Genomic DNA, 24,947 nt, shown 5'->3' on the forward strand with positions numbered 1-24,947 from the left:
AACAAGGGTGAAATGAAGGGAGAGGAGAGGAAAGGGTAGTCCAACTGAGCACCCGTGTGTGAGTGAGCGAGACAGAGAGTTAGAGTGTGAGAGTGAGATGGAAAGAACAAGTGAGCGTGAATGAGCAAGAGAGTGTTAGTGAGTGAGAGAGCGAGACCTGTTTGGAGATTCCGTCATTATTTATAGAGTTGCAACTTTGGCAGACAAAACAGGAGGTTTCAAGAGTGGTGCACTTAAAAAGGGAGAGCGAAGCCTTTCCCCTCAACTGCATGACAAAGTACAGTGCATGGCTATAATCACAGCATAGGTTCTTCATCAGAAACTTTTCTCTCAGCTTTTGGAGGAAGCTTGTGACACAAAATTTCATTTCAAGCAAAAAGAAATGTCTGCTGTGGTACTTTTTGGTCTGCGCAGACCCTGAAGATCTCCTCAGCTGTCCACCTTCCCAGAAGTTGCTTCAGAGTCTGCATGAAAGGGTTCAGAGCTTAGCAATCCTGATGCTTACTGATCACAATGTACAAGTAAGCTCCTTCAGCATTTGTTGGTTGGGATGTAAACACAGAAGTTTACACCTGCCTGGATGGAAATAAAACGGAAGCTTGTTTTTATCACTTGGTGGTTGATAGCAGTGACCATAGATATCTCCACATAGGAAATGCACAGCCCCACCAGCTTGTCTATGAACTATTGCCCTTAGTTCCTATTTGCCATTTAGTCATTGTTTGGTGGTGGGTTTTTTTTTTTACATTCTTAAACATTTCAGATCTGCATCTCTGACTCCCCAAGGAACAATTAATAATCCATTTGACATTATGCATTTGTGTACTGATCTGGAGTAAAACTGATTGACTAAGGCAAAAAGGACAGTATAATTGACTTTTTGAGAAGAGAGTAATTGGTCTATTTGCTTTAACAACCATTGAGCTAACTACAAAAGAAAGAAATAACCTTTTTAAGTCCCCTATCCTCACCCAAACCATGGTCTACACACACACACGCACGCACGCACGCACGCACGCACGCACGCACGCACACACACACACACACACATACATACATACATACATACATACATATATATATATATATATATATATATATATATATATATATATATAATATATTGATCTCTTGCTTGAGCATCCAGTACTTGACTTTAGATAAGTCTTGCCTGGCGCCTGCTGCAGTCCAGAAACTTCTCTCTCTCGTCTCTTCTCGAAAAGACAATATCAGCTGCTGGCTATTAATAAACAAATGGAAGTCAGGGTCCTCTTGCATAAAGACAATCATATTCAGTCACAAGTGGAACATCTTTGGGCTAATGAAACAAGGTGGATGCCAACATTAAAGTGTGAAGGCCAGATTGGAAATGAAGGACTAATGGAAAGCAATGTGATCAAGATTACTATATTATATTAAAATTTGTGGTGGGGCTGGTCAGCTCCTGCAGGTTGAGATTGGACTGGCTTTGAAGTTTTGTCGGGTGGTGCTTGAACCTGATTTATATAGAAATAATTAAATGCATCCCTTAAATTGCTGTCAGGTTATCTCCTCAGCTGCACAGCTTGTAACCACAGCAGTCAGTTCACTAGTTAATGAAAACGGGCTTTCCAGAATGTAAATCAATATGAGCCAATGTGGACAGTCCGAAATTCATCATCAGCCCTTCACTAACAGCTCAATATGTATTCAAGGATTATAACCACCATGCCCACTTTAATTGCTTTATTTCTTTAATACTGGCTTCCTCTGGCTTTCAAACACTCTGTAAAGAGAAAATTCCAAGGAGCTTACTGCAGCAGACAAATGAAATGTCAAATTTGCACACTCATAAACAGACTTGGTGCACAAGAGATGCTTCTGTCAAGGGATATTAAGCAATTCAAAAACCTTCTCACAGGGCTGCTAAGAAGAAATCCATGTTTACAGTAGTGCATACGCAGGACATGCTGCATATATGTGGCAGCTAATGGTCTAATAGGACTCATGTTTTCCCACTGTAGGACGGTGCCCAAAGTGTACAGAAAGGTAAAGGCATCTGAGCATAAGGGCAGGAAGGTGTTCGGGGTGCCTTTGCTCCACAGTGTCCAGCAGTCAGGAAAGCCTCTGCCCCCAAGCATCCTCAGAGCTATGGAGTACTTAAAGACCGAATGTCTGGATCAGGTGAGCTTCCCCACCATCCATAAAAGCTGTAAACATTAGGTGACATGATTTTTGGCTGATGCCAAAGCAGCTAATGACCTTGGACTTAATGCTTATTTCAATTATTTGTTTAAAACTGATTCATTAAGCACTGCTATGATCATAGAGACATGTTTTATCAAGTAAGTAACATGTATGTTTGACAGGTTGGCCTCTTCCGGAAATCTGGGCTCAAATCCCGAATTCAGTACCTGAGGGACATGGTAGAGGCTGACCCTGACAACTTTTCCTTTGAGGACCAGTCGGCCTTTGACGTAGCCGACATGTTGAAGCAATATTTCCGAGACCTGCCTGAGCCGATCTTCTCAAGCAAGCTGTGCGAGAGCTTCCTGCACATCTACCAGTGTAAGCATTCCAAGGCAGACTACCTATCATACTAAAGCTTTATAGTGGTACTGCAAAAACAAGTGCATTCAATTTACTTCAACATAGAAGATTACATCATCATCATAATCATCATTTCACATTCTGACCTGACACCTGGCTTTCCAAACATTGGGTCCATGTCAAGACTTATTGCAATGCATCCATCTCATCCAATCACAGACTTCCCAAAGGATCAGCAGTTTGCGGCGGCCCAGGCAGCAATCTTCCTCCTGCCAGATGAAAACAGGGAAGCCCTTCAGAGCCTGCTCTTCTTCCTCCAAGACGTGGTGGCCTGTGTGCAAGAAAACCAAATGACCCCCACCAATATTGCAGTGTGTCTGGCACCTTCTCTGTTCCATCTCAACGTTCTCAAGAGAGACTGCACCAGCTCCAGGTACTCTGAGGTTGCCAATGAGAACAAGAAATGTCTGTTATTCTCACAATTAACTCTCCATAATATAATGTAATGCTGAGTGCATATGCTAGGTTGCCTCAAGTGTTTTATGTATTTTTACCAACAATGGACATTTTTATTCTAATTGGTTCCACGTTTTCTTGCAACATTAAGAACTTATTTTGTGGGGCATTTCTACACAATAAAGATTGCATTACTTCCAAAGTCCATTTTCAATGTTTTGCAACACTTTTTCACCCAAGGGATACTTATGTAACACATCACAGTCCCACATCTGCCTTTAATTTCATCAAGATGAGCCAAATATATTTGTAATGCTCCTCAACTGGCTGAATACTTAGAAGAGAGCTAAGAAAGAGAGAGATTTTATAAAAATTATTAATATTTCAAATTAGCACTTCTTTGAACTCCATTTTTTTTTGCCCTCAGGGTTTAGGCACAACTGTTCACCACACCAAGTTATCTCCAGTTGCTGGCTGTGTTGTCCTGGGACACTATAAATACTTAGCACTTGCCCTGTCCACTCCCCTATCCTATTCCGTTGCGTTTAGAGAGGACAGGCCAAGATAACCATTTTTTTTGGGCGGGGGTGGGTGGCTCAGATGAAATTGTCACTGCCAGGCCCCAGAGAGTAAACATATTCAGGCAGCTGATACAGGACCAATTGAGCGAGTTCCACCATCTTAGCGAGCCAGCTGTTGCAGTGCCAGTCAGCGCCTTCTGCCTAGCTGCTGAGGTCTGGGTGGAGTGCTGTGAACTGGTGCACTGCAGATTGATATCTGTTCTGTGGTTAGTTGCTGAGTGCCATTAGGAGAAACACTGGGGAAAAGAATTAGGGGACTGTGGGAAAGAGAAAGGATAAAACAAAGTAACAGTAACAGTGCCTCCATCAACTTTATCCAACACCTTGATATTCTTTTGAAAATAATACGCAAAAGGGAAAAATTCACTTCTTATCATATCGGTACCCTCTTATGTAAGTCTTTCACAAGAGGAAGGAACAATACTAACTTGGAACTCTGCAAAGCATGCCAGCCGGACACTGTGTGACAGCTGTAATGTTTAGGAAGTTTCCTGTTTTTCGGGCACAGGTCAAGCCAAAGGAAGTACAGCTTGGGGAGGCCAGACCAGAGGGATCTGAGTGAGAATCTGGCTGCTACTCAGGGACTGGCCCATATGGTGACTGAGTGCATCCGACTCTTCCAGGTACTGTATTCATTTCTGTGTGATACAATCTGCTTTTCTGGTGTTTTTAGTGGAAACATATACTGATAAACTGGGCACAAAAATAAGGTCCGAATGAACTTTTGAAAAAATGAAATTACACACTGTGGCATTTAGTTAATGATGTCCAAAAATCTGTAAACAGTTCTGTAGAAATGCTAAATGTTTATTCAAACACACACACGCACGCACGCATGTACCCATACACACATTTTGCTAACTCTGTAGGTCATTGAGTTTTAATCCCTAAATACCACTTGTGCGTCAGACTAAATCTTACATTGATACAGATGCCACACTACTGGGAGGAACAGAACCCAAGCACCTTTTGCGAAGACATCCTTAATATGGATGGGAGCTTCAGCTCTCATCTGTGCAGTGATGAGACTGATCTGGCAGACCGTTCCAGACTGGACCTCTGTGTACAGCAGCTCATCAGGGAGGCCAGGGAGAAGCCCAAAGGCTGGGTCACCTGCTCCACATCCGACCACGTGGATGTGGCATTTAAAAAGGCGAGTGCTAATTTGTCCCAACATCCAGATAGAGTGAGCCGGATAGTGTGTGAGGGACCTTGCGTGTTCCCAAGGAGAATGGAGGGCAGATGGTAACCCAGAGTGCCTCTGTCGCAGGTGGAGGACGGCTACCCCTTGCCACTGTGGAGGGGGGTGGTGGATGTGGACGCTTCGCAGCACGATGTCCTCCAGCGCGTCCTGAGGGAAACAGGGCAATGGCAGAGTGACTTGGAGCACAGCGAGGTGGTGGAGACCTTGGACAAGCAGGCAGAAGTCTATGAGTACACCCTGCAGGCAGCTGGGGCTAGGCCACCACTGCAGCATGTGCTGCTTAGGTAATGAGCCACCTACTGGCTTTGAGTGCCTCTGCGTAATTGCTGGTACTAATGTGCAGAAGCTCTCCATGTAGCTGCAGTTCCGCAGTTATTGAGGAAAAGAAATCAAAATGTCATCAGTTTTTTGTTTGCAGTTCAGGATATTTGTTAAGACAAAGGAACAAGGCAGAAGCAATATGATCCTTCACAAAGCAAAGTCAGGAGAACATTTGTCTTTTTGCAAATTTGGAAAGGTGCCCTTGTGTAATTCCTTGTGTTAATACCAGGGAGGCCTAGAGTGACATGTCAAAAGCAGGTTGCTAGCATGAATAAGTACAACCACACAAATGTATTTGCCATGGGTCTCATCCAAGTTTAATTCACCTAGTCTGTGACAAATGAGTGCAATAGAGAAAATTCCCCTGGCACCAGTAACTTACAACATGCCTGCCATGTCATATGGAATCCTGTTTACTGCTGCTGTAGTTGCATGCAAGCAATCCCACAGCTCAAGAAGACAACAGCAGTGTTCAGCTCGTATGGGCCACAGAGCAACTGAACCTCTCGCCTTCTCAACCTGCAGGACCTGGAACTCCGATCCCTCCTCAGGACCATTATTTGTGGCGGCCACTTCGGTGGAACATGGCGACATCCCAGCCAGGGGGGTCATAGCTCAAGTGCTCTGCTCTCTGTTTCTGGTGGAGCCGATGGGGGCAAAAAGGTCACGGCTCACATACTTCTGCCGGATGGATACCAGGTGAGGAGCACAGGTCTAAGTGAAAAAGCATGGGGTGGGGTTATGAAGCATGAGGAGTAAAGATAAATAGCCCCAAGGGAATTTCTTCTGTAGAGGTGAGCAATTCATTGCCAGCATGACTCTTGTGATCTGAAGGCTCTTGCAAATGCAAACTTTGAAGTAGAATAATCAAAACACGCGGCTATAATACATAAAGTAGTGGGAAAACTGAGATGCACACCTAGGGATGTGTTGTGACAGTGAAATCCTGCAGCAGTAAAAATATTGTGCTACCTGCACCTACCTAGCTCACAGGTTTGGGAATGTAAGTGAAGAAACACTATATATTTTTCTGATTGCACAGTATGTTTTCATGCCAAAGCAAAGCCCATGGTCTATTACTGCATATTGATTACTGAGTTAGATACTGGTTTAGTATTTCCAGTTAAGGAAGGACATTATATATATCACCTTAATAAAAGTTACTGGGTCAATACACTGCTAGAGATGGGTCAGTATTTCAATGCAGTGTCATGCAATTTATCTCAATGACAACCTTTATGACTGCTTCAAGTTAATCACAGCCTCTTTCACCACAACGAATTACACCCCCTTTCCCACTACCCTTAACTCACTTTTAAAAACACAAAATCGTGGTAGGTAGAGTAATAATTTGTTGTGACATTAATTTAGTCCTATGGCAGCTTACTTAAAACATTCTGTTTGTTTGTTCCTTTTAAGTCTGCTTAACATTGTCTGAAGGCCTAATGGGGCCGATCTCATTAGCCGAGCAGGAAATTGAAAGTAAACCAGTCTTTGTCTCAGGCTCCAGTGGCCCATATGTCTTCGTGATGGCACGCCAGAGGCCTGGCTCGGTTATTTATCCTCTACTCTGTCTCTGTTTATCAGGGGCCGATCTCCAGAGTGGCATCATAAAGTTGGTGGACACCTGGTTTCAGCCTCCCTGGTGGCAATTAGGGACTCCTTTAGACCCAAGATGAAAGATTCCAGGGCATGAAAGGAGTACAAAGAGCGATTATTGTAACCCTGGACAATTTCATAACCCCTGAGACTACCTGCTAGACCCTGCTCACAAAAAAAAAAAGGGGGGGGGGGCGGATATGGCCATCTGCGAGAGGGCCAGGTAGGAGGAATGGGATCTCCAAAGCTGTTCTGAAGGGAGCACCGGGAAGACTTACGGAACCATTCGAATGCAGAGCCAATTCACCCTGCCAATGAGAAACAACAACAGTATGATGAGATGCTGCAAGAGCAGGTCCACTTGGCTTTATCGAGACTGACAAGGGAGAGTGTCAGAGTAATGAAACGTCTCATCCCATCTGAAAGACCGTTCCCGAGGGCTAATGCAGCGCTAAGGTTGTCTCCGACACTCTCGCTATACACAGCTTTTTTTTTTTTTTTTTTTTTTTTTTTTTTAATCAAGCGTTAAGAGAAGTACTAGGGGACAATGTGAAGATCTACTTCTTGGTTGGGGTGGAGATGCCTTGTAAGAATTCTTTTGTACATTGGTGACTGTGACACTGATTAGTCTAGGTATGTGCTGGAAAGTGTAGCATAGACATATTTATATTTATGTTTGAAGGTGTGTCTGATCAAGCTAAGCACATCCATCTGTATGTGACGTGTTATAAAGTCCTTTGAAGTTGCTGACTAAATACCTGTAGTCCCTTTAAATAATACTGCATTTCACTTTTTATAGAGTTTATTTGTACATATTTAAAAATTATTCATTTTATTCAATTTATAAATATTTTATGCCAATTTAATATAATTTAATGTGACCTACTAAACGTTACAGAAAAGATTATTTAAACATATATAAGAAATTAAACAAATTAAACAGCCTTTTAAGCTAACCAGTTCTACTCAACAGCATTCATTGTCCAGTGTACTTTTCAGTAAATCTGAGTTGTCTTACACTTCTCAGCACAAATTCTGTTTTAGGACCTTTTTTTGCACGTGAAATGTAGCCCATGCATTAAGTTGCTTCAATTATGAACATTTGTGTTTCAAAAACAAACTCATATGGAACACATCATTGTTCATGTTCAAGAAATAAAAAAGGTGCTGCAAATAATGAAATTGCTATAGTCCTTTCCTTTTGCTCAATTTAATGCAGCTAGGCACTTGATCTACCGCAGTACGTTTGACGTGATCACTTCAAGATGAAAACATGTTGGGGTTTTTTTCCCATTCTTCTTTTTACCAACAGCCCATAAACACCAAACTCCTTTCTATACAACTTCTTTCTATGAACTCAGTGTTATGCTTCTGGGACATGTAAGGTCACCTCAACCTTCTCTTGGTGTTCTGCTTTATGAAGTAAATAAACTGAATGTTACTATAAATATTCTGCGGGAAACTACACACTAGGGTGTTTTTATTTCTACACACTTTTTTTCCTTCTGTTGCTTGAAAACCCATAACACATTGCAAAAGCTGAAGAATTGGAATTATTGCATTAAGATAAGGCAAAGCAAGTCAAGATATTTACCTGAGCTTCACCAAGTAATTAGTATTTTTTTCCACATCTATAATTTCAATCTCACACTTAAAATTATCAGGAAAGTGCTGGTAATGTTCAAAGAGTAAAGAATAACCAAAGGCCTTGAAACTAAAGGAAATCAGTTCAATTAATCTCCATACTGATTATCAGACCAAGACTCTACATAAATCACCTATAATTCACTTAATCTTGAAGTGAAAGTAAGGAGAAACTTTATATATGCTGAAGTATGACTTTATCTAAAATGATTAAAAGGCCTGAAATACAGAGACTGAACTCCTTGCTTTGGAGGGGAAAAAAAAACAACAAATCCAAAACATGTTAACAATAAATGTTTATTGCATAAACAAGCTTGAAGAATTCATTTTAGTCAGCATGTTTGTTGAAAATGTCATCAAAAACCAACATGAAGCTGAAAAGGTAAAAAGTTTTGGTAAGACAAGAAAAAGAATGACATTTTCCATCGTATTACATAATGGTAAACAGGATCCCGTCCATCCTTCTGTGTGATTGGGTATTCTGACATTAATATGAAGGAAGATGAGCAAGAGCAAAATTGAGGTTTTACAAGCACTCGTTTGGGTTTTATTGGGTTTACTATAAACTCTTAACAGGACATTAGCAGTTGGCAAGAAGGGTGTGAGGAGCAGGCACTGATCAGGTCACATCCTCTGCACGGGTGTGAGGCCCAGTATGTCAAAGCCCTTGGCCATTATGGCGGCTGTGGCCTCGCACAGAAGCATCCTCCACATGTTGACTTTAACCACCTCCCCTGGGAAGAACAAGGGAAGGCATGAAGACTCTTTTCATTGAAGGCTAGTGGCTCTCCTTTACATTAAATCTCTGACTTTCTCTGCTTGAGCTACGGACAAGCTGTGGACACCTCTCTAAATCAATGGAGGGCAACATTATGGGTTGCAGTCTCCCTGCTTCATTTGTCCCACAAGTCAAATACCAGTAATGTTCAGAGGTTATTAAAAATGGAGAATAATGATGATACATTTAGAGATTAAACTGTTTCCATAAGTATTTACAAATTGCCCTCTCAAGTACTTTTGAACTAATAAATGTAATATTTTGAAATGCTGGTTTATGAAGCCTTATAAACTAATATAATATATAAATAAATTATAACAGTAAAAAGGATTCACTTTTTACAACCCTTCTACGAGCCTTTTGGTTGTAAAGGCTGTTGTCAATATATAGGTCTTGCAGGCTAGCGTTTAAATGACACCTACTGAACAATACCACAGTAAATAATTTCATCTATACTTTTTAACTGATTGAATTCAAATGTTGAGAGTGCAAATATTGTGGTACTAGACCAGTATATGAATCTTGGCCATAAAGAGCAAATGAAAAGTGAGGGAAATGGTGACAGAATAGAGAGAGGTTCCAGCAGCAGATGCTAAAACATTCTACATCCTTCATCGTTATTCACTGAGAAGTTTGCTTCAAATCTGATATGCCCCTATCCCCTGTCAGACACTAGATCACATCTTCACAAAGTTCACAAAGAAGATCTAAATCACCATGCTCGGAGAGCAACTTTTTCAATCATGACTAGTCACGGCCCAGGAGTTCTACTAATCTCTTCAGTAAAACTCAGTTTTCATTAGCGTATATTAAAACAGCGATTTAATTCAAGAAGAGCTAGCTTCATCAGTGTCTGTGTATCCAGCTCTTAACGAGAAAATGTAATTGGGGCAAAAAAAAAGGAGAAGAAAAAAAGCCCCACTGAACTAAGTCTGACAGTCAACTGGTAGCAAAATGTAAAAGTGGACCACAATCTCAGCCTCATTCTTCAAATTAAAAACCATGTTGCCCATTCAAACAATGGAGGAAAAAACATCTCTGTCTGCTGAGGTCATTGTCACATTCAGTAACACCATTATGTAGTGGGGCCCATGGCAACCCAGAATGATATCAAGCATGACTATTACCTCTCACAGTATAATCTTTTCTATTCTGGTCTAGTCTGCAAGAACCAGCAACCTCATTCTAAGAACGACTAAACAGGTCCAGTCCAGGCCTGCATAGTAAAACCTGAATAGTACAAAACACCACCTGAAATCCAAGTGTCATGCAAGCCCAGCTTCCCTTTAGGTCAAACCAGGCCAGCCTTCTGGGCAGCTGTAGCCCTCTGCCTCACCGGCCATGCCCCTCACCTGTCTTACGGTCTTTCTCCACGCAGTAGCAGTTGTCATAGAACTCGGTGAAGGTGGTGGCCAGCTCGTACAGGTAGTCGCAGAGCGTGTGCAGCAGGAGGTCGTCCTGGATCTTCTGCAAGACCTCGGGGAAGCGCAGCAGGCACTTGCCCAGCTTCCACTCCTTCTCGTGGTCCAGCGCGATCTCGCATGTCTCGGCCGCCTTGCGCAGGGCCGCCTCATCCAGGTTGGCCAGCCGGGCTATGGACCTGCAGGGCCGGGAGCAGCAGCGCCGTAACATTCATGGCGGCATGCAAAGCTATTAATGGCTACGTGCTAGAACTAGGTGCTTAAAAGGAGTGATTGGGCAAAAAATATAAAAATTAACAAGAAATCTGCTGAAAGCAAATGGATGACAGCAGGTCAGATAAACATAACAGGCATGAGTTTCTGCTAGCTGGTGCTCAACCACATTCATTTACTGACAGCCCTGTTTGCATTTCTGGCTGTAGAGGACTGAGCTTCTGCAAGAGCGTCATGACTGCAGTGGATTAGGCACATGGTAAGCCAGAGGAAAGACTGAACACACTGGCGCAGGGATTGGAGTGGTACTGCAATTCTGAAGCTGATTTCAGAACAGCAGGAACCCGAGGACCCAGGAACGGAGTAGCCATACAGCTACAACACGGAAAGTGAGAGAACCCCTGCCATGACTCCACCAGCCTGACAGAGATGGTGAAGGCAGACACACATGATATGGATCAGACCACAATAACACACACACACACACGAGACACTGGTGTGTGTGCACAAATTCAGTCCACTGAGAGAGCTATTGATTGGACGGGGTCCATCAAGCAGCCCTGGCGCGACTGCTCCTTTCCCACTGACGAGGGAATAGATCCATGCCAGGCTCCCACCACAAACCCCCTGCCTGTGGCACATCGATCCCCAGTGGGGGGGTTGGGGCGCTCACCTGATGCGAGTAAAGGCGTAGAGGAGGTAGGCAGCCGTGTTGCCCCTGTCATCCAGCATCTTGTCGAAGGAGAACACATAGTCATTGATGCGGTTGTGCGACAGGTCGGCGTACTTGATGCAGCCAAAGGCGACGGCGCGCTGGGCTTGGGTGAGCTCCTCTGGTGTCAAAACCTGGAAAGCGAGCAAACACACACACACACACATACTTATTTCAATGGGTAAACCCCACAAAATCGCCCAGGTTGTCCTGTCACCTGTTTATTGGAGCAGCTGGGCACAAGCGTATGCGCTTGTAGTTTTAGTTGTTCAAAATAATAATTTGAATCCTCAGTAGTAAAAGACATGCTAGCTGTACTCAATATGGTAAAGTACTCAATGTGGTAAGAAGAAAGTTTTCCCCCTAATTAGGCAAAAACTGCAACTGACACACTGGCCTGAAACCATTCATTTCACGAGCCATCAGTCTTTGTGCAAGCATATAGAGCTAACTACAGCGTCTGCTGAGGGGTGTTGCTCTGTTGGGCAGGTGGGGGCGTAAGGCGGAGGACTTTCTCGGCAGAGTCGGCCTGACCCAAGCGCCTTAGCAGGTGCCGGTTTTGGGACGTGGACCAGGCTCGTCAGAGCGACGTCAGGGAAAGGTTGGCTAAACGGTCTGTGTCGTAGCAAAATCAGAATCTCAGAACAGGTCTGAACTGGTTCCTGCCACTGCTGGGCTTCTAACTGATTATGCCCCGGGGAATGAGGTGCGATTACATGCTGCTAGCTCTCCACGCATAGCTTCACCCAGCAAGTGGAACCTTCAATATCATTGACAAGTGCGGGAGGGGAGGCATTAGAAAATATATTAGCAAGCAGAAAATGCTTTTGCCTTACCATGCTGTTCCACAATTACTAGAAACACCAAAAACACTAAACCCCCAAAAGCTCACAGGCACTCAATGTGTTAAGAGGAAAAAGTAAAGCATATTATACTATGGACTTGTCTAAAAGACAGGCTAAGTGAGAGGCCTCAAAGAAGAGACCACAATTCTTCGAAGAGCTGCATTTTTTTTATGTAGCTCTAAATCAGCACTTCATTAGACCAGCTTCACTGTGATGGCTGCAGGGCTCTTGGAGAATCTTTCATCATGGGCAGGTGAGGCAAAGGCTAATTGCTAAAGTCTCATGGGAGCTATGTAGAGTAGGCTACTGATCACAATTTTTTTGTGGTTTGGTATTGGCCATGCCTCAATCTTGTGTGAACGGAATCAGCAGAGAAGTGGGGTGGAATCTGGGGCCGGTCATAATAAATGTGTACATAATGTTGTGTGTATGATCTGTTTCTTCTGGCCCGAGGTCCACACCTTATCCCTCCCCTTCTCTATCAGTTTGTCCATGGATCTCTTCAAGCCCTCGTTGAGCAGGTCCATCAGCCTGACTGTGTCTCCCGAGCGGGTTTTAAACTTCTTCCTGCGGGAGAGAGAGAGAGAAGCACGGAGATTTCAGCACGAGTGTATTAGAGATATTTGTCTAAATGCCATATGCCACAGAGCAATAAACTTCACACAGAAAATCGTTAGATCGAACGCATTTTGCTGTAGTGAACATTATCAGGGTGTTCCAATAGCAGCACATTCACTTACTTGTCCTCCCCTAGCACCACTCCGAATCCTGCGTGTTCCACACGTATGACCTTTGGATCATACCAGCCAATCATCTGAGCTGCAGCAAAGACCACTTGAAAGTGTACTGCCTATCATGGAATGAACACACATGCACTTCAACATCCTCAAACTGATGAAATAAGCTGCATCCTTGGGTCCTGTCTAGTAATTAGCATTACGATACCCTGAACAGCAGTTTTAAACTGCTTCTTGGGTCACTTTTTGATGACTCTCAGACCTGTACCCCTCTGTGATGCACAGGCAAGAAAATTCTCCACTGGCTCTGTATTTTCTGTTCGACATAAGTACTTTGCACCTATATGCCTATATGCCTCTTAATACGACGCTTGTGCACATTGGTCACAGCAGCTGGAGAACCCATCGTTCTGTCCAGATAGACACACAGCCTGTGCTGCAAAGCAATGATACTAATGTATGAACTAGATGCAGTGAGAAAGTGCATACCAGAGAGCTGGCCCAGACTGTATTAATATTTGATGCGGTGAGTTGAAAAACACACACACACACACACACACACCCGTTTTGCTGCAGAGGAGTGAGCGCTTGGGCATGGCTGGACATTCGATGCCATGCCCTAACCTTCCGTAGAAGGAGCAGCACAGCGCAGTCACATATGCACACACATTTGCACCTGACCACTGTCTGTCACGTAGATGATGAAGTCAGACTTCTCATCGAAGATGCGTTGACGCAGGGCCGCCAAGTCTGATGTGTCGTAAGTGTAGCCGCCGTCCGACTTCACCACTGTCAGGGGGATGGACTGGCCTGGAGGGAACACCACCTTCCTACCCTCATCCAGCTGCATCAGCCCTGGAAGAGAGAGAGAGTGAGAGAGAGCGCGAGAGAAGTTGGCACTTTTGTGCAAATGAGCATGTTGATACAACAGTGTCCCCTAATGGACAGACTGTATCTTCACAGCATCTCAATATTCTACGCAACTGTCAAATCATATTGTGTCTCTTATATGCAACACCATACCCTACACATACAGGAATTACAATTATTTCAGTTGGCATCAAGTGTTCTTTCATCCTTTAACAAACATTATGGTCCTGCTTGGTTTTTCACACTTCAGTCCTGTTCATTATGAAAACAGACTCGGGGTAGGGAACCTTTTAACACAAATACTGGTTGACATTAAGGTTGTCAGCACTTATTTAGGTCCTGATGCGCTCTCTCAACCTATATGTGACAAGCGCTGACTTGGGTCTGGTTTAATTTTAATGAACAGGATTCAATGGAAAGAGGGAAGCGGACTGTCTTGTCCGGCAGCACGGCAGGCCCACCTCTCTCCTCAAACTCCTTCACCACCTCAGTCATCAAGTCCTGGTAAAAGGATTCGCCACGCTCCAGCAAGTGAATGTCCAGGCAGTCGTAGACCTTCTGGAACTCTGGTACAGTGGCGATAGGCAGACGAAGTCGGAGAGAGAGAGAGGGGGAGAGACAGAACATGAGAATGAGAGTGAAAGTGAGTGAAGAGAAAGAAGAAAAATGGAAGGGTGAGAAAAACAAACAGAAAAAGAGGAGCATTTAATTACAGTAGCCACACCTCAGGGAAATCAAACTAGGCAAGCGCCTCTAGTGCTGACCAAAGCCGGATTTGAGGCATTCAGCAGGGTGGAGACAGTGCACACGCACACACTAATTTACCTTTATTAGATAAGTCTCTGTTTTGAGTGTGTGTGGGAAGGAGGATGATTAAGGTGTTACGGGTGCCAAGGTTCCCAGCCTCCACTTTGTCACATAACGTCTGAAGCCGGAGTGAGGAACGCTCCAGCAGATGCGTCAGGCACGGAAGGCGAGACAGACAGCAGGACCTCAGGGCACACATGCCCTTCAGAGTTCATAAGCTAAAACTGCGGAGCTGGTTGGAACAGATTCACTTTTGCAAAGGTCTCCACTACATATAGCAGCGATTGCAGAGAGCTGTGGGAGAGCGATTAGCCAGAAAATGTCTCAGTCCAGAAACTTAAAGTAACATGGAAATAAAGAGGAAGCTAACAATTTAAGAAACTGGATAGAGTGTGTTCAGTTTTAAGTGGGTCGCTCCACATTCTGAAGGTTTGAGGGTCTATTTAGCTGGTTTTGAGATCCCTTAGTAATAATGAATTTATCTAAGTTAATTTATATAATTATTCTGTATCGGTTATTATGCATTGTACAATGAAATAAACTGACTGGAAAGGTGTTGCCCATCCGTCACTTTTTTTCTTTTCGCTCTTATATATTTTTCCATTGGTTCAGTGTGTTTTCCTGATAATGGCAGTCAGATGTGAATGGATCATTTCAGTTCTATGGTTTGCAGCAAACTTTTTGCTCAGCTTCACACGAGAGTCTTCTGTTAATGTTCAGAGACTATTCATTACTACATCCCTGTATCCTTTTAAAGAATGTGTTCACTGCCTGTGCCTTTCTCACTGTAGTGTTGTTTATTTTGTGTTTTGAGCACCCTGTAGTCAAAGAGATGTGAGAAAATATAAGGTGTAGCCTGTATAACCTTTCTTTTTGTTGGGAGGGGGGTGTTTGAGGCTTGTGTCAGTTACTCCTACAGTAGAAACTCCTGCACTACAGAGGATGACAACATTTTACACACACCCATGCACCCTAATTTAAGTGACTCAGACCCAAACTACTTTGTTGGTAGTAATTTCCTGGGGCATTGGATTCAGTATAGAGCAAAGGTCTAGGGCGGCATCTGAAGATTATCCTCAGGAACAACTAAATTCAACATCTCTTTATAGGGCTCCACTATTAGTAAGTGCATGAATTAATAAAGTCACACTTATATAGTGCCTTTCTCAGATCCCAAAGACACTTTACAATACACACACACACACACAACATTTACATCCAGTCAACATACCGGGCAGAAACAGCAGCTTGTTGTGCACAGCGTACTCTCAACTAGAAATCACAGCACCCCTATGGGACTGCATCAGGCACAGGGAGGAGATAACACCAAGGACAGATCACCGTCCATAATGGCATGCGGGTTATTCATTCACTCGCTTGCTTGCTTGCTTGCTGGCTCACACACACACACACACACACACACAAACAGTGGAGGAAACGCACGTAGACACAGGGAGAACATGAAAGTTTCACCCAGACAGCAACATGAACCTAGCTCTGAGAGGCAAACGTGCCAACTACAATAAACTATTGTGCTGCTGTAGGAAAAAAAATGCCAGTTTCTTTAAAATAGTTAATGGGCTTCTCCAGGAAATATTGTTGATGTTCTACATTAATGAGACTGAAGATTAATTTCTGCAGATACATACATTATTATACAAGTATTACATACAAGTATTATGTTATGTACTCTTATTCATCCTCTGAAACATTGGCTATGGAAAGCTCACAGGAATATAAATTACAATAGTAACTTGTAAACACTTTGAATGGTGTAATTATTGATCAGTCTGTAAATACCTTTCAAACTATAAATATCTTGACATTTGGAATAAGTGCTCTTTTAAAACCCATTGGTGGGATACAGAAAATATGAATTTGACTGCTGGGGGAAAATTGTTCCAGCAAATATGTTATCAGTCCGTGATAATGGTGACAATCTATTTAAAAACTGCTTCTTGAGTCCTATAACCACTGCATGATACATGACGAGGGACTATAGTTTATTTGTGGAGAAAGACTTCAAACCGCATTACTGTGGTGTGGGCTCATCACCACTTTACCTCAGAAGAAAGTATTTATGTATTGGTATTAATTTTAAGGCCTAATTGCAGCAGTAACCTCACACATTTCATGGCTAATTACATTTAGAACTGCTCCAAATGGTATGCTTTTGAAAACATACCATTTTCATATTTTAATTGCTTTATTACTGTCACCCTGATGCTAATTTTAGTTGTTTTATTTTAATATTTTCATTCCGAACTGCATAGCACTTTCCCTTTATATAAATAATACACTGCAATACATTTTACAGAGAATAACAACATATATTGCAAACATTTCAAAGTGTGAAGTCAGCATGAGAACTTAAAATATATAATTTATAGTAATATGTGTAGTAAAATAGGTCACACCTCAACCTATGCAGCAAGGAGTTAGACACTATCTACTGTTTTTTGTTTTTGTTTTTTTTTCCAGTAAAGTACTTTCCCTCAGGCAATGGTGTTTCAAAATGCTATGAAGCTCCTCAGGCTACAAGAAAGGCTAAATACCCTAGACAGAATTAAGGAATGAACATGGGGTCATCAGGAGCCACTGTGAATGTGTTTCCACTAAACCATATGGAGAAGCTCGCATTCATCCAGGAAAACATACAGACAACCCTGACAAATAAGCTTTTACTGTTGCCTAGAGTAAAATTAGAACCCTACAGCCTTGAGTTCACGGGGCTTCTGGGCAGCAATTCTTCATACCTCCATGTAATTATTTTCAGCTCTAATGCACAGAAGCTTTGTGTAAAATAAACATGAAAGCTGGTAATCTGTTTCCCCTGACTCTTCTTTAAAGAGAAAAACCTGCTGTGTACGCCTTCTGTGTGAATTGTTCTAACTACAGAGCAAATTGCTGACTGATTACATTTCTGCTATGGATGAGTAAATGCAGCTTCTTTCAATATCCTAGGAGACAGTGATGTCATCGTAACACAGTGTTTGAGTTAGACCATAAATCTCACCATGGAGCTATTAGGTGTCTCTGAGTGTTATGTCAACCATTTTGCTACACATTGCTCAGGCACTGAATCAGAACAGAGAACAGTGATTTTAAGCACCTCAGCTGCAATGCAACTCTGACCCCTAGTGAAGGTTATATCTGAATCATACTGAATTCGGAGCCTCTTAGCATTAAAACGTATTTGAGATGGTGAGGCTGGTATAAAATCCATTTTGTAAGATAGGGCCCACACATACCCTGCCTGGACACGTCACAGATGAGATTCCAGGCCTTAATGAAGTCTGGATCTTTGCTCTGCAGTCTGACCACACACTGATAGGCCCTCTTCTTAAACTCTTCATCTTCATCAAAGCGCTTCTTAGACTCCTGAGAGCGAAGAGTAATGAGAGAGCAGTTCATTTTTAAAGCATATTGGCATAAAAGATATATAAATTATAAATATTTACTGGTTTGGCCCAGCTAACAAGGTTAGAATGCATCAGGCTAAAAGTACTGATGGCTTCATTTAAACACAGTGCTTTAAAAAAGTGCTTGTTAAATTTTCAGTCACTTACACTGTAAACTTCCTGACGTTCAAGAAATACTTACCAGTACTAGTCTGCTAATTCCAAATGCATAGGCATGCCAATTTCCATGTTGTGCTCATAAATTCACAAATATCTAAGTTGTGGATCAATTAAACTAGAACAGATGAGTATGAGTGCAGGTATGATTTCTGAGCTGGTCTTGATTAAAGCAGCCATAAGAGCAGCTGAACTTACTTTGTAAAAAGCCTGGAGATCTCCAATTGGTGGGGAAACACTCAGATAATTTGGGAACATATCCTGCAAGTGAGCGATGAGCATTCCAAACTGTGTCCCCCAGTCTCCCACATGATTCAGCCTAGAGGGAATTGAAAATTGGCCAAAACCCCTTAATTTAGAAAGAAGGGTTCATGCTTTTCAGCTGAAGCCTTACTATAATTATTTCCCATCACTCATAATCATGAACATCACTAACTTGCCTTATAATTTTGTGCCTAGAAACTTTAAGACAAAAGCGAAGGGTGCTATATATGACTCTAAATGAAGGGTAATGGCAATTTTAATGATGTCTGGTGTAGAAACAGATTATTTTTTCTTTCAGGTAAGGAAATAGGAATTAATTGCACATTTAACAGATTCTCTCACATAGTACAAAATAAAGCATTTCTCAAGGCAGGAGATAAATAGTGAGATAGACCTGTGCATCTCTGTACACAAATTCAGGGCTAACAAATTCATTAAGTAAGCAGTAATTAGGACTATACCATGTCACCATCCACTGACCTTAAGACATCATGGCCTAAGAACTCAAAGAGGCGACACATACTGTCCCCAATGATGGTAGACCGCAAGTGACCCACATGCATTTCCTTTGCAATGTTTGGAGAGGAGAAGTCCACAACCACCTAAAAATAAACAAAACAAAACAATGCATGCAAGTAAAAAGAATGAAAGAAGATGATCTTATTCTGCTGCTTCATCAGTAACTGTTTGCCAAATAACTGGATTTGTTTTTTCTGTTAGGAGGAAAACCTCCCAAACCTTCTTTTTCTTGTCCAAAGTTGGAGGTTGAACACCATTCAGAAGCAAGTTTGTGAGAAGCTTGGACACAAATGTCTTCTTAAGATGAATATTAATAAATCCTAGAAAAAAACAATTAATAATTATGCTCTAATTGTATATAATGTTTTAAATTTCATCTGCAGAGTCATCTGTTCTTCTATTTCTGAGAGGACTAACACAAACAAGTTCACACTTTCCAGTAATCAGATGTTTTGTAAACAAACCTGGTCCAGCAATTTCTGTTCTTTCAATTAACTCATTGTCAGGAATGTTTTGGACTATCCTTTCAGCTATCTCCCTGGGGTTAACCTTCTGTGCCTTCGACTTCAGCATCTGGAAAAAGAAAGAGAAACATGTAACTTGCTACACTAATAGCTTTCTTTTTGGAATGACACATAACTTGACAAAACCTTACAGCATTATAGTGGATGACAGTGGGGGAGTAATTCATAAAGCACTGAATCACAAAACAAAACACCCTAGGGGAATCTCAGAGTATGGCTTTTTCAGCCCATATTACAACAAATATAACTTTAAGGTTAATGTGCCCAAATTGCAGAAAATTTAAGCATACATACATTAGCAGTTTTTTTGCCATACAAGTCACAATCTACTTAAAGGGATGTGCTAAGATACAACAGTTTGGTGAAGTATCCCTTTAAGATTCCATCACATCTCTGTGACATGGGTGAGAGACAGACCTGAGAAATTGCCATGGCGCTGTTGCACTGGTAATCCCCAAACTTGGCCTGCTGGCTAGGAGTGACTGCAAGCGGAGGGTTCTCCAGGTCAGAGCAGGCAACACCGATGGCGCCGCCAAAGATGTCCTGGAGTCGCTGATTGATGTTGATCATGCTCTTGCTGTTGTAGGTCGTCTCCTCTTGAAGACTCTGGAAGGCAGCAAGGGGAATTGTTCTAAACAGACACATGAACGAGTAGTCCAATAAGTCTATAAATGTTTCCACATTGCAGTGGTGCTTCTTTGCACATTTTTGCCTCTTTCCTGCCCTAAAAACATTTTTAAAAGACTTCATTATAGTTTCATGTCTGTTTAATCTTTTTAATCAAATGACTGGATTTCTTAAAACAGTTATTTCCTATCTGCCACAATTGCACTATAAACATAGATATACACGTATCCCAAGTTTCTGTCACAAACTGATAAATAATGCTGTTTAATGTGATCAGGTTGGGTTTTTTTGGTTGCAAGCTGCACCTGCAACAAAAATTAAAGTTATCTATGGAGGCAATTATGCTGGAAAACATGAGAAGGTGAACATGTGAACATGTAGAGTAGCAGCTTTAATTTGTTGTATATTCATCCTGTGTAGCTTTACTTATGATAAATGGCATTATTAGTGTTTGAAAGCATGAAAGAAGATTTTATTAGTCAGCAATTTGTTGGCTTTCTTTCATTGTAAGTCATGAGCAAAAGGAAGGGTGGCAATGATATTCTGCAGTATTTTTTCGCAACCTCAGGGGGGAAATCAGTCGGTTTAAAAATGAGTACTAATGAGATGATACAAGTATAGCAAAGAGTCGTGCAAGAGTTGAGTCCTGACAAAATAATTACCAGTCAGATAAGAAATTGTCAATAATCCATTCCTGAACATCATGGAAAGAAATACTAGTTGTTTACTGATACTATTTCTATTTCTTTCATGTTCACTCTGGTTGCAATCAGAGTAAAGAGAGCGGGAGAGTATGAGGATAATATGAGAACAGGGAGAGCAGGTATGGAGATATGGAGGTGAGTGAGAAAAGGAGCAAATATTGATGATTAAGACCACATAATGACCAAGTAATAATAATAGTAATAATAATAAATTAAAAATAAACATAAACCATAAAAAGCCACAATTAAATACAAAACACAACAACAAAAAACACACCCATTAAGACTAATAAAGTAGTCCCCCATTGTATGGAGGGAGGGGTAATTAAAACAATCAAATACATAACTAAAAAAAAATGAGAGGAAAGGAGAAAGGAGAGGAAGAAACATGGAGAGCACAGAAGAGGAGAGACCTAGAGAGGAGAGATGAGTAACGGAGAGAAGAGATGATTGGAGAACAGAGAAGAGGAGAGAGGAGGAACAAAAAGGAGAGAAGAGATGACTGGAGAGCAGGTGAGAGGAAAAGATATGACGGGAAAGGAGATTAGACTATAGGACCAGAGGAGAGGCAAGAGGGTGGAGAGGAGAAGATAAATCGAGAGGTTAAAGATGAGAGGAGAGCAGAGCATGGTCACAGAATAAGTCAAAAAGATGGTAACTCAGCACACATGACCTCAGGAGAGTCCTGTTCTGAACCACTGTGGCCAGGCACAAAACAGTCATCTGTACTCCTGGAATCTGGGTGCACTACTTGTGGCTGAGTATGCCTGCTAGTGGCAGGTGTGTCCCATGGAAGAGCTGCAAGTTTGGATCTGGGGTGAGTCTTGATCCTAACAAGGTCTTCCAGCTGATATAATACTGGTCGCCAGTTCAGGCCATATTACAGGCCATGTTTATGCTTTTTCAAGCTTGCTTCCAACGCTGCTCCAGCATGATCTTACACTTCTTTAAGGGAAGACTTCATGCTCTCAGGGTACGGTACCTCTGGCTCCTCAGTTCCTTCAAAAGTAGCCTGCATAATGAGATCAAGCAGACTTTCCATCTCCCTACCATAGAGCATTATCTACAGGCTGAGCTGTGTACTTGCATGTGGAGTGGTCTGCAAACCGAAGCAGATCTGGGGAATATACTTGTTTATCTAGCACATAAGGGTGAATCAGTGTCTTCAGTGTGTGATTAATCTGCTCAGTTGCATTTGTCTGGGGATGATGTGCCGTCGTAAGCCTGTGTTCAGGCACGAGAGTGGACAGCACATTTTCAAAGAGCTCACTAACAAAAGGAGAGCCTCAGTTGGAGATGAGGTACTTGGGGGCACCATGTCATCGAAAACTTCACATATAAACATGCTGGACGCAACCTGAGCTGTGGCCTCCCTCACAACACTTATCCACTTTGAAAAAGAAAATCAACAAAGACAATGTGTTCACTTCCATGTATGTGGCAGTGATCCCAAAAAATCAACTCTGATGGGACCCATGAGGCCTTGCAGGCCTCCTTTAACTGGGCTTTGTGAACTGGCAGACAGTGCGGGATACCACATAGCTCTAGTGCGGTCCGCAGCCAATGTGGAAGCTATCCACTCCCAGTGCTGTGTGTGGGGCTGCATGATTGGTTCATCTTGTTATGTGACCACTTAGACTTATCATGTTACTTCCTTTTTCAAGTAAATAAAGGCTTACTATCCAAACTTTTTAAATCCATTTTTTCTCTGATTTTTTCTCAGTTTTGTTCTTTGTTTTTTTGCACAGTACTATACAGTATATTTTACAGTTAAACAACAACAACAACAACCAAAGATTTTTTTAAAATATACAATACAACAAAAATCTTCTCATATGAGAATGGCTCCTTGTTGGCAGGTGCTCCTGCACGGTGAAATTCCATGCATTCCAAAAGCGCCCGGGTGTGTGTATCCAAGCAAAAAATAATGAGAAGCAGAAACGGATGAAGTTTCTACGTGGAGAAAAGTGACGTATGAAATTGCACAATCGAGCCACTGTTGAGTTCTTGTGTGGAAAGTAAACCAGTGATAATGAGCCCCCCCCCCCCCCCCCCCCCCCCCCCAAACGAGACCAGTCCGAAGTTGCGGACTCCGTTATTTTGGACAAGTGTGAAAACGCATTCAGTACACAATGAAGGTAAACTTGAAAACTTGTAGGACCCGATCTTCTTGAAATGAAACCAAAACGAAACGGTAAATTCAGACATGCGTCACTGGGCTGAAAATAAAGCTCAAAGCTACGTATAACAAGGCAAAACAAAGTTTCTTAGTCTATATCGTTACCAGAAATAATTTGCTGAAAGACGGTTAAAGCCAGGCATCTGGTATTTTTGACAGCTAATCGTACGCTTATATTTAGCAGCCGAATAGAAAGCTGTGAACAAGTAACCAATGAATTCGGAAGCTGAGAATAAGTATCTTCTGCGTCGTTAAACTAATCAACTTAATTAATTAGTCTATGATTTTAGAATACTCAGACCGCATAAATTAAAACGGAAGTGCCGAGATTACTTTTATAACTTAACTTTTTTTTTTAAAGCTATGTACTTGAAATCGCGCTGTGTGATTGCATCAGGCGACATTTAAGATGACACCAAATATTCCTATTGAACTTTAAAATTATTCATTGTGAGACATTTCTTCTTAAACTAAAAAGTGTACTATGTAAATGACTCAAATAAGAAAAGGCCACTCCTTTCAACATTAACATTATCTTTATCTTATTTATGTAATAAGCAAAAAATAATAGGCAAAATAAAATGCATTTATATTAAATATAAATATGCATTTACTTCGCATATAGGTCAGATGACAACAAAAGACGTGGCAATTAATTCATAAAGCACGTACCTTCTTTAGGATATTGAGACGGTATTTTAGCCTGGCGTTCTCTTCCCTTAGTTCATCCAAACCTTCTGAAAATAAGTCTTGCGGGTTTTTCAGTGTTTCTATCTCAGATGAGAGGGACTTAATCTCACTTTCCTGTAATGAGGTGGGGAAGCATTTAATTTTATGCATTTGGCGAGATGAACGTCAAGGAAGACAATTTTTTTATGCCAGAGTATCTAAAATTGAAACCAAGTGATACATTTTATATTATCTAATAAAATTTCTACATGCCACAAAAAGACAACCTCCCCTCTTCCCGTGGAAATCTGATTATATTAATATTAATAATGGATACATTCCGTTTTCTATCTTCTTAAGAAACGAAAGTAAAACAAAAGTAAACTATAAATGCAGACATTTATTATATTAATTAATATAATATATTAATATTAATAATGGATACATTCAGTTTTCTATCTTCTTAAGAAACGAAAGTAAAACAAAAGTAAACTATAAATGCAGAAATGCGTCACTGGGCAAACAGCTCAAAGCTACGCATAACAAGGCAAAACAAAGTTTCTGAGTCTGAATCGTTACCACAAATAATTTGCTGAAAGACGGCTCGAAGCATCTGGTATTTCTGACAGCTAATCGTGCGTTTTAGCTTCTACAGCCAAAACATTTAATCTAACCGTCGACTCCGATGTGACTTCCGCTGTGTGTGTGTTTTTGAAAGATACACCAATCACCGTTAACTGTGACTCAGCTCTCTAACAGAAGTGAAGTGCAAAGCTGGCAGGATCTGCTACGCATCGCATGGGTTTCAACCCCTAACGTCAACAGCTAACTAGTTAGCTAAACTAAGCATGGGAACAGGGCCAACGCACGCTGATTTAATATAGAGCTGGTCCTATGTGTCTGACGTTTTTAACCCTCTAACCTCATGTAAAGCTGACCTGTTGTTGGAGTCGAGCCGTATACTCTGTCACCGGGTCACACATATTCGTATAAAGTAGTTTAAATCAACAACAAACGTCTAAAACTCGTGCACTTCACTGGAGAGTACGAGTTGCCCTTTATTTCAACCGGCTGTTTTTATTTCCGGTCACGTGGGAAGAGCTAGCGTTAAATCTAGGGCTCGGATTTGCTTTAGGATTGTAAAACTTTAATGAAAATGTACAATT

At 41.7% G+C, this 24,947-nt stretch overlaps 2 protein-coding genes across 5 annotated transcripts in view; one reads left to right on the plus strand and one right to left on the minus strand.

Annotated features, from left to right (window-relative positions):
- Positions 1-7,867, plus strand: part of si:dkeyp-23e4.3 (rho GTPase-activating protein 7) — a 44,566-nt gene extending 36,699 nt beyond the window's left edge. For both annotated transcript variants that reach the window (XM_027000105.2, XM_027000104.2), the window contains exons 7-14: positions 2,004-2,163; positions 2,349-2,547; positions 2,749-2,962; positions 4,075-4,189; positions 4,498-4,719; positions 4,837-5,054; positions 5,617-5,790; positions 6,679-7,867. In XM_027000105.2, the coding sequence (XP_026855906.2) occupies positions 2,004-2,163; positions 2,349-2,547; positions 2,749-2,962; positions 4,075-4,189; positions 4,498-4,719; positions 4,837-5,054; positions 5,617-5,790; positions 6,679-6,787 (1,411 nt within the window). In that variant the 3' untranslated portion in view covers positions 6,788-7,867. The remainder of the gene's footprint in view (positions 1-2,003; positions 2,164-2,348; positions 2,548-2,748; positions 2,963-4,074; positions 4,190-4,497; positions 4,720-4,836; positions 5,055-5,616; positions 5,791-6,678) is intronic.
- A 746-nt stretch (positions 7,868-8,613) lies between these two features.
- Positions 8,614-24,858, minus strand: rars1 (arginyl-tRNA synthetase 1). Of its 3 annotated transcripts, none has more exons than XM_027000113.2 (15): positions 24,720-24,858; positions 23,785-23,916; positions 20,020-20,208; positions 19,543-19,651; positions 19,298-19,398; positions 19,040-19,161; positions 18,494-18,614; positions 17,969-18,098; positions 14,372-14,476; positions 13,717-13,895; positions 13,044-13,153; positions 12,765-12,870; positions 11,420-11,592; positions 10,465-10,712; positions 8,614-9,068 (listed from the first exon to the last, which is right to left on the minus strand). In XM_027000113.2, the coding sequence occupies exons 1-15, from the start codon at positions 24,762-24,764 to the stop codon at positions 8,959-8,961; spliced, it is 1,980 nt and encodes a 659-aa protein (XP_026855914.2). In that variant the 5' UTR covers positions 24,765-24,858; the 3' UTR covers positions 8,614-8,958. The 3 variants fall into 3 exon arrangements, with proteins under 3 accessions (XP_026855914.2, XP_026855915.2, XP_035383200.1); XM_027000114.2 differs by lacking the exon at positions 24,720-24,858 and adding an exon at positions 24,361-24,521; XM_035527307.1 differs by lacking the exon at positions 24,720-24,858 and adding an exon at positions 24,227-24,322.
- Between the last annotated feature and the right edge of the window lie 89 nt (positions 24,859-24,947).

Source organism: Electrophorus electricus, chromosome 6 (assembly GCF_013358815.1).
Source record: "Electrophorus electricus isolate fEleEle1 chromosome 6, fEleEle1.pri, whole genome shotgun sequence".
In the NCBI taxonomy this organism is placed as follows: domain Eukaryota; kingdom Metazoa; phylum Chordata; class Actinopteri; order Gymnotiformes; family Gymnotidae; genus Electrophorus; species Electrophorus electricus.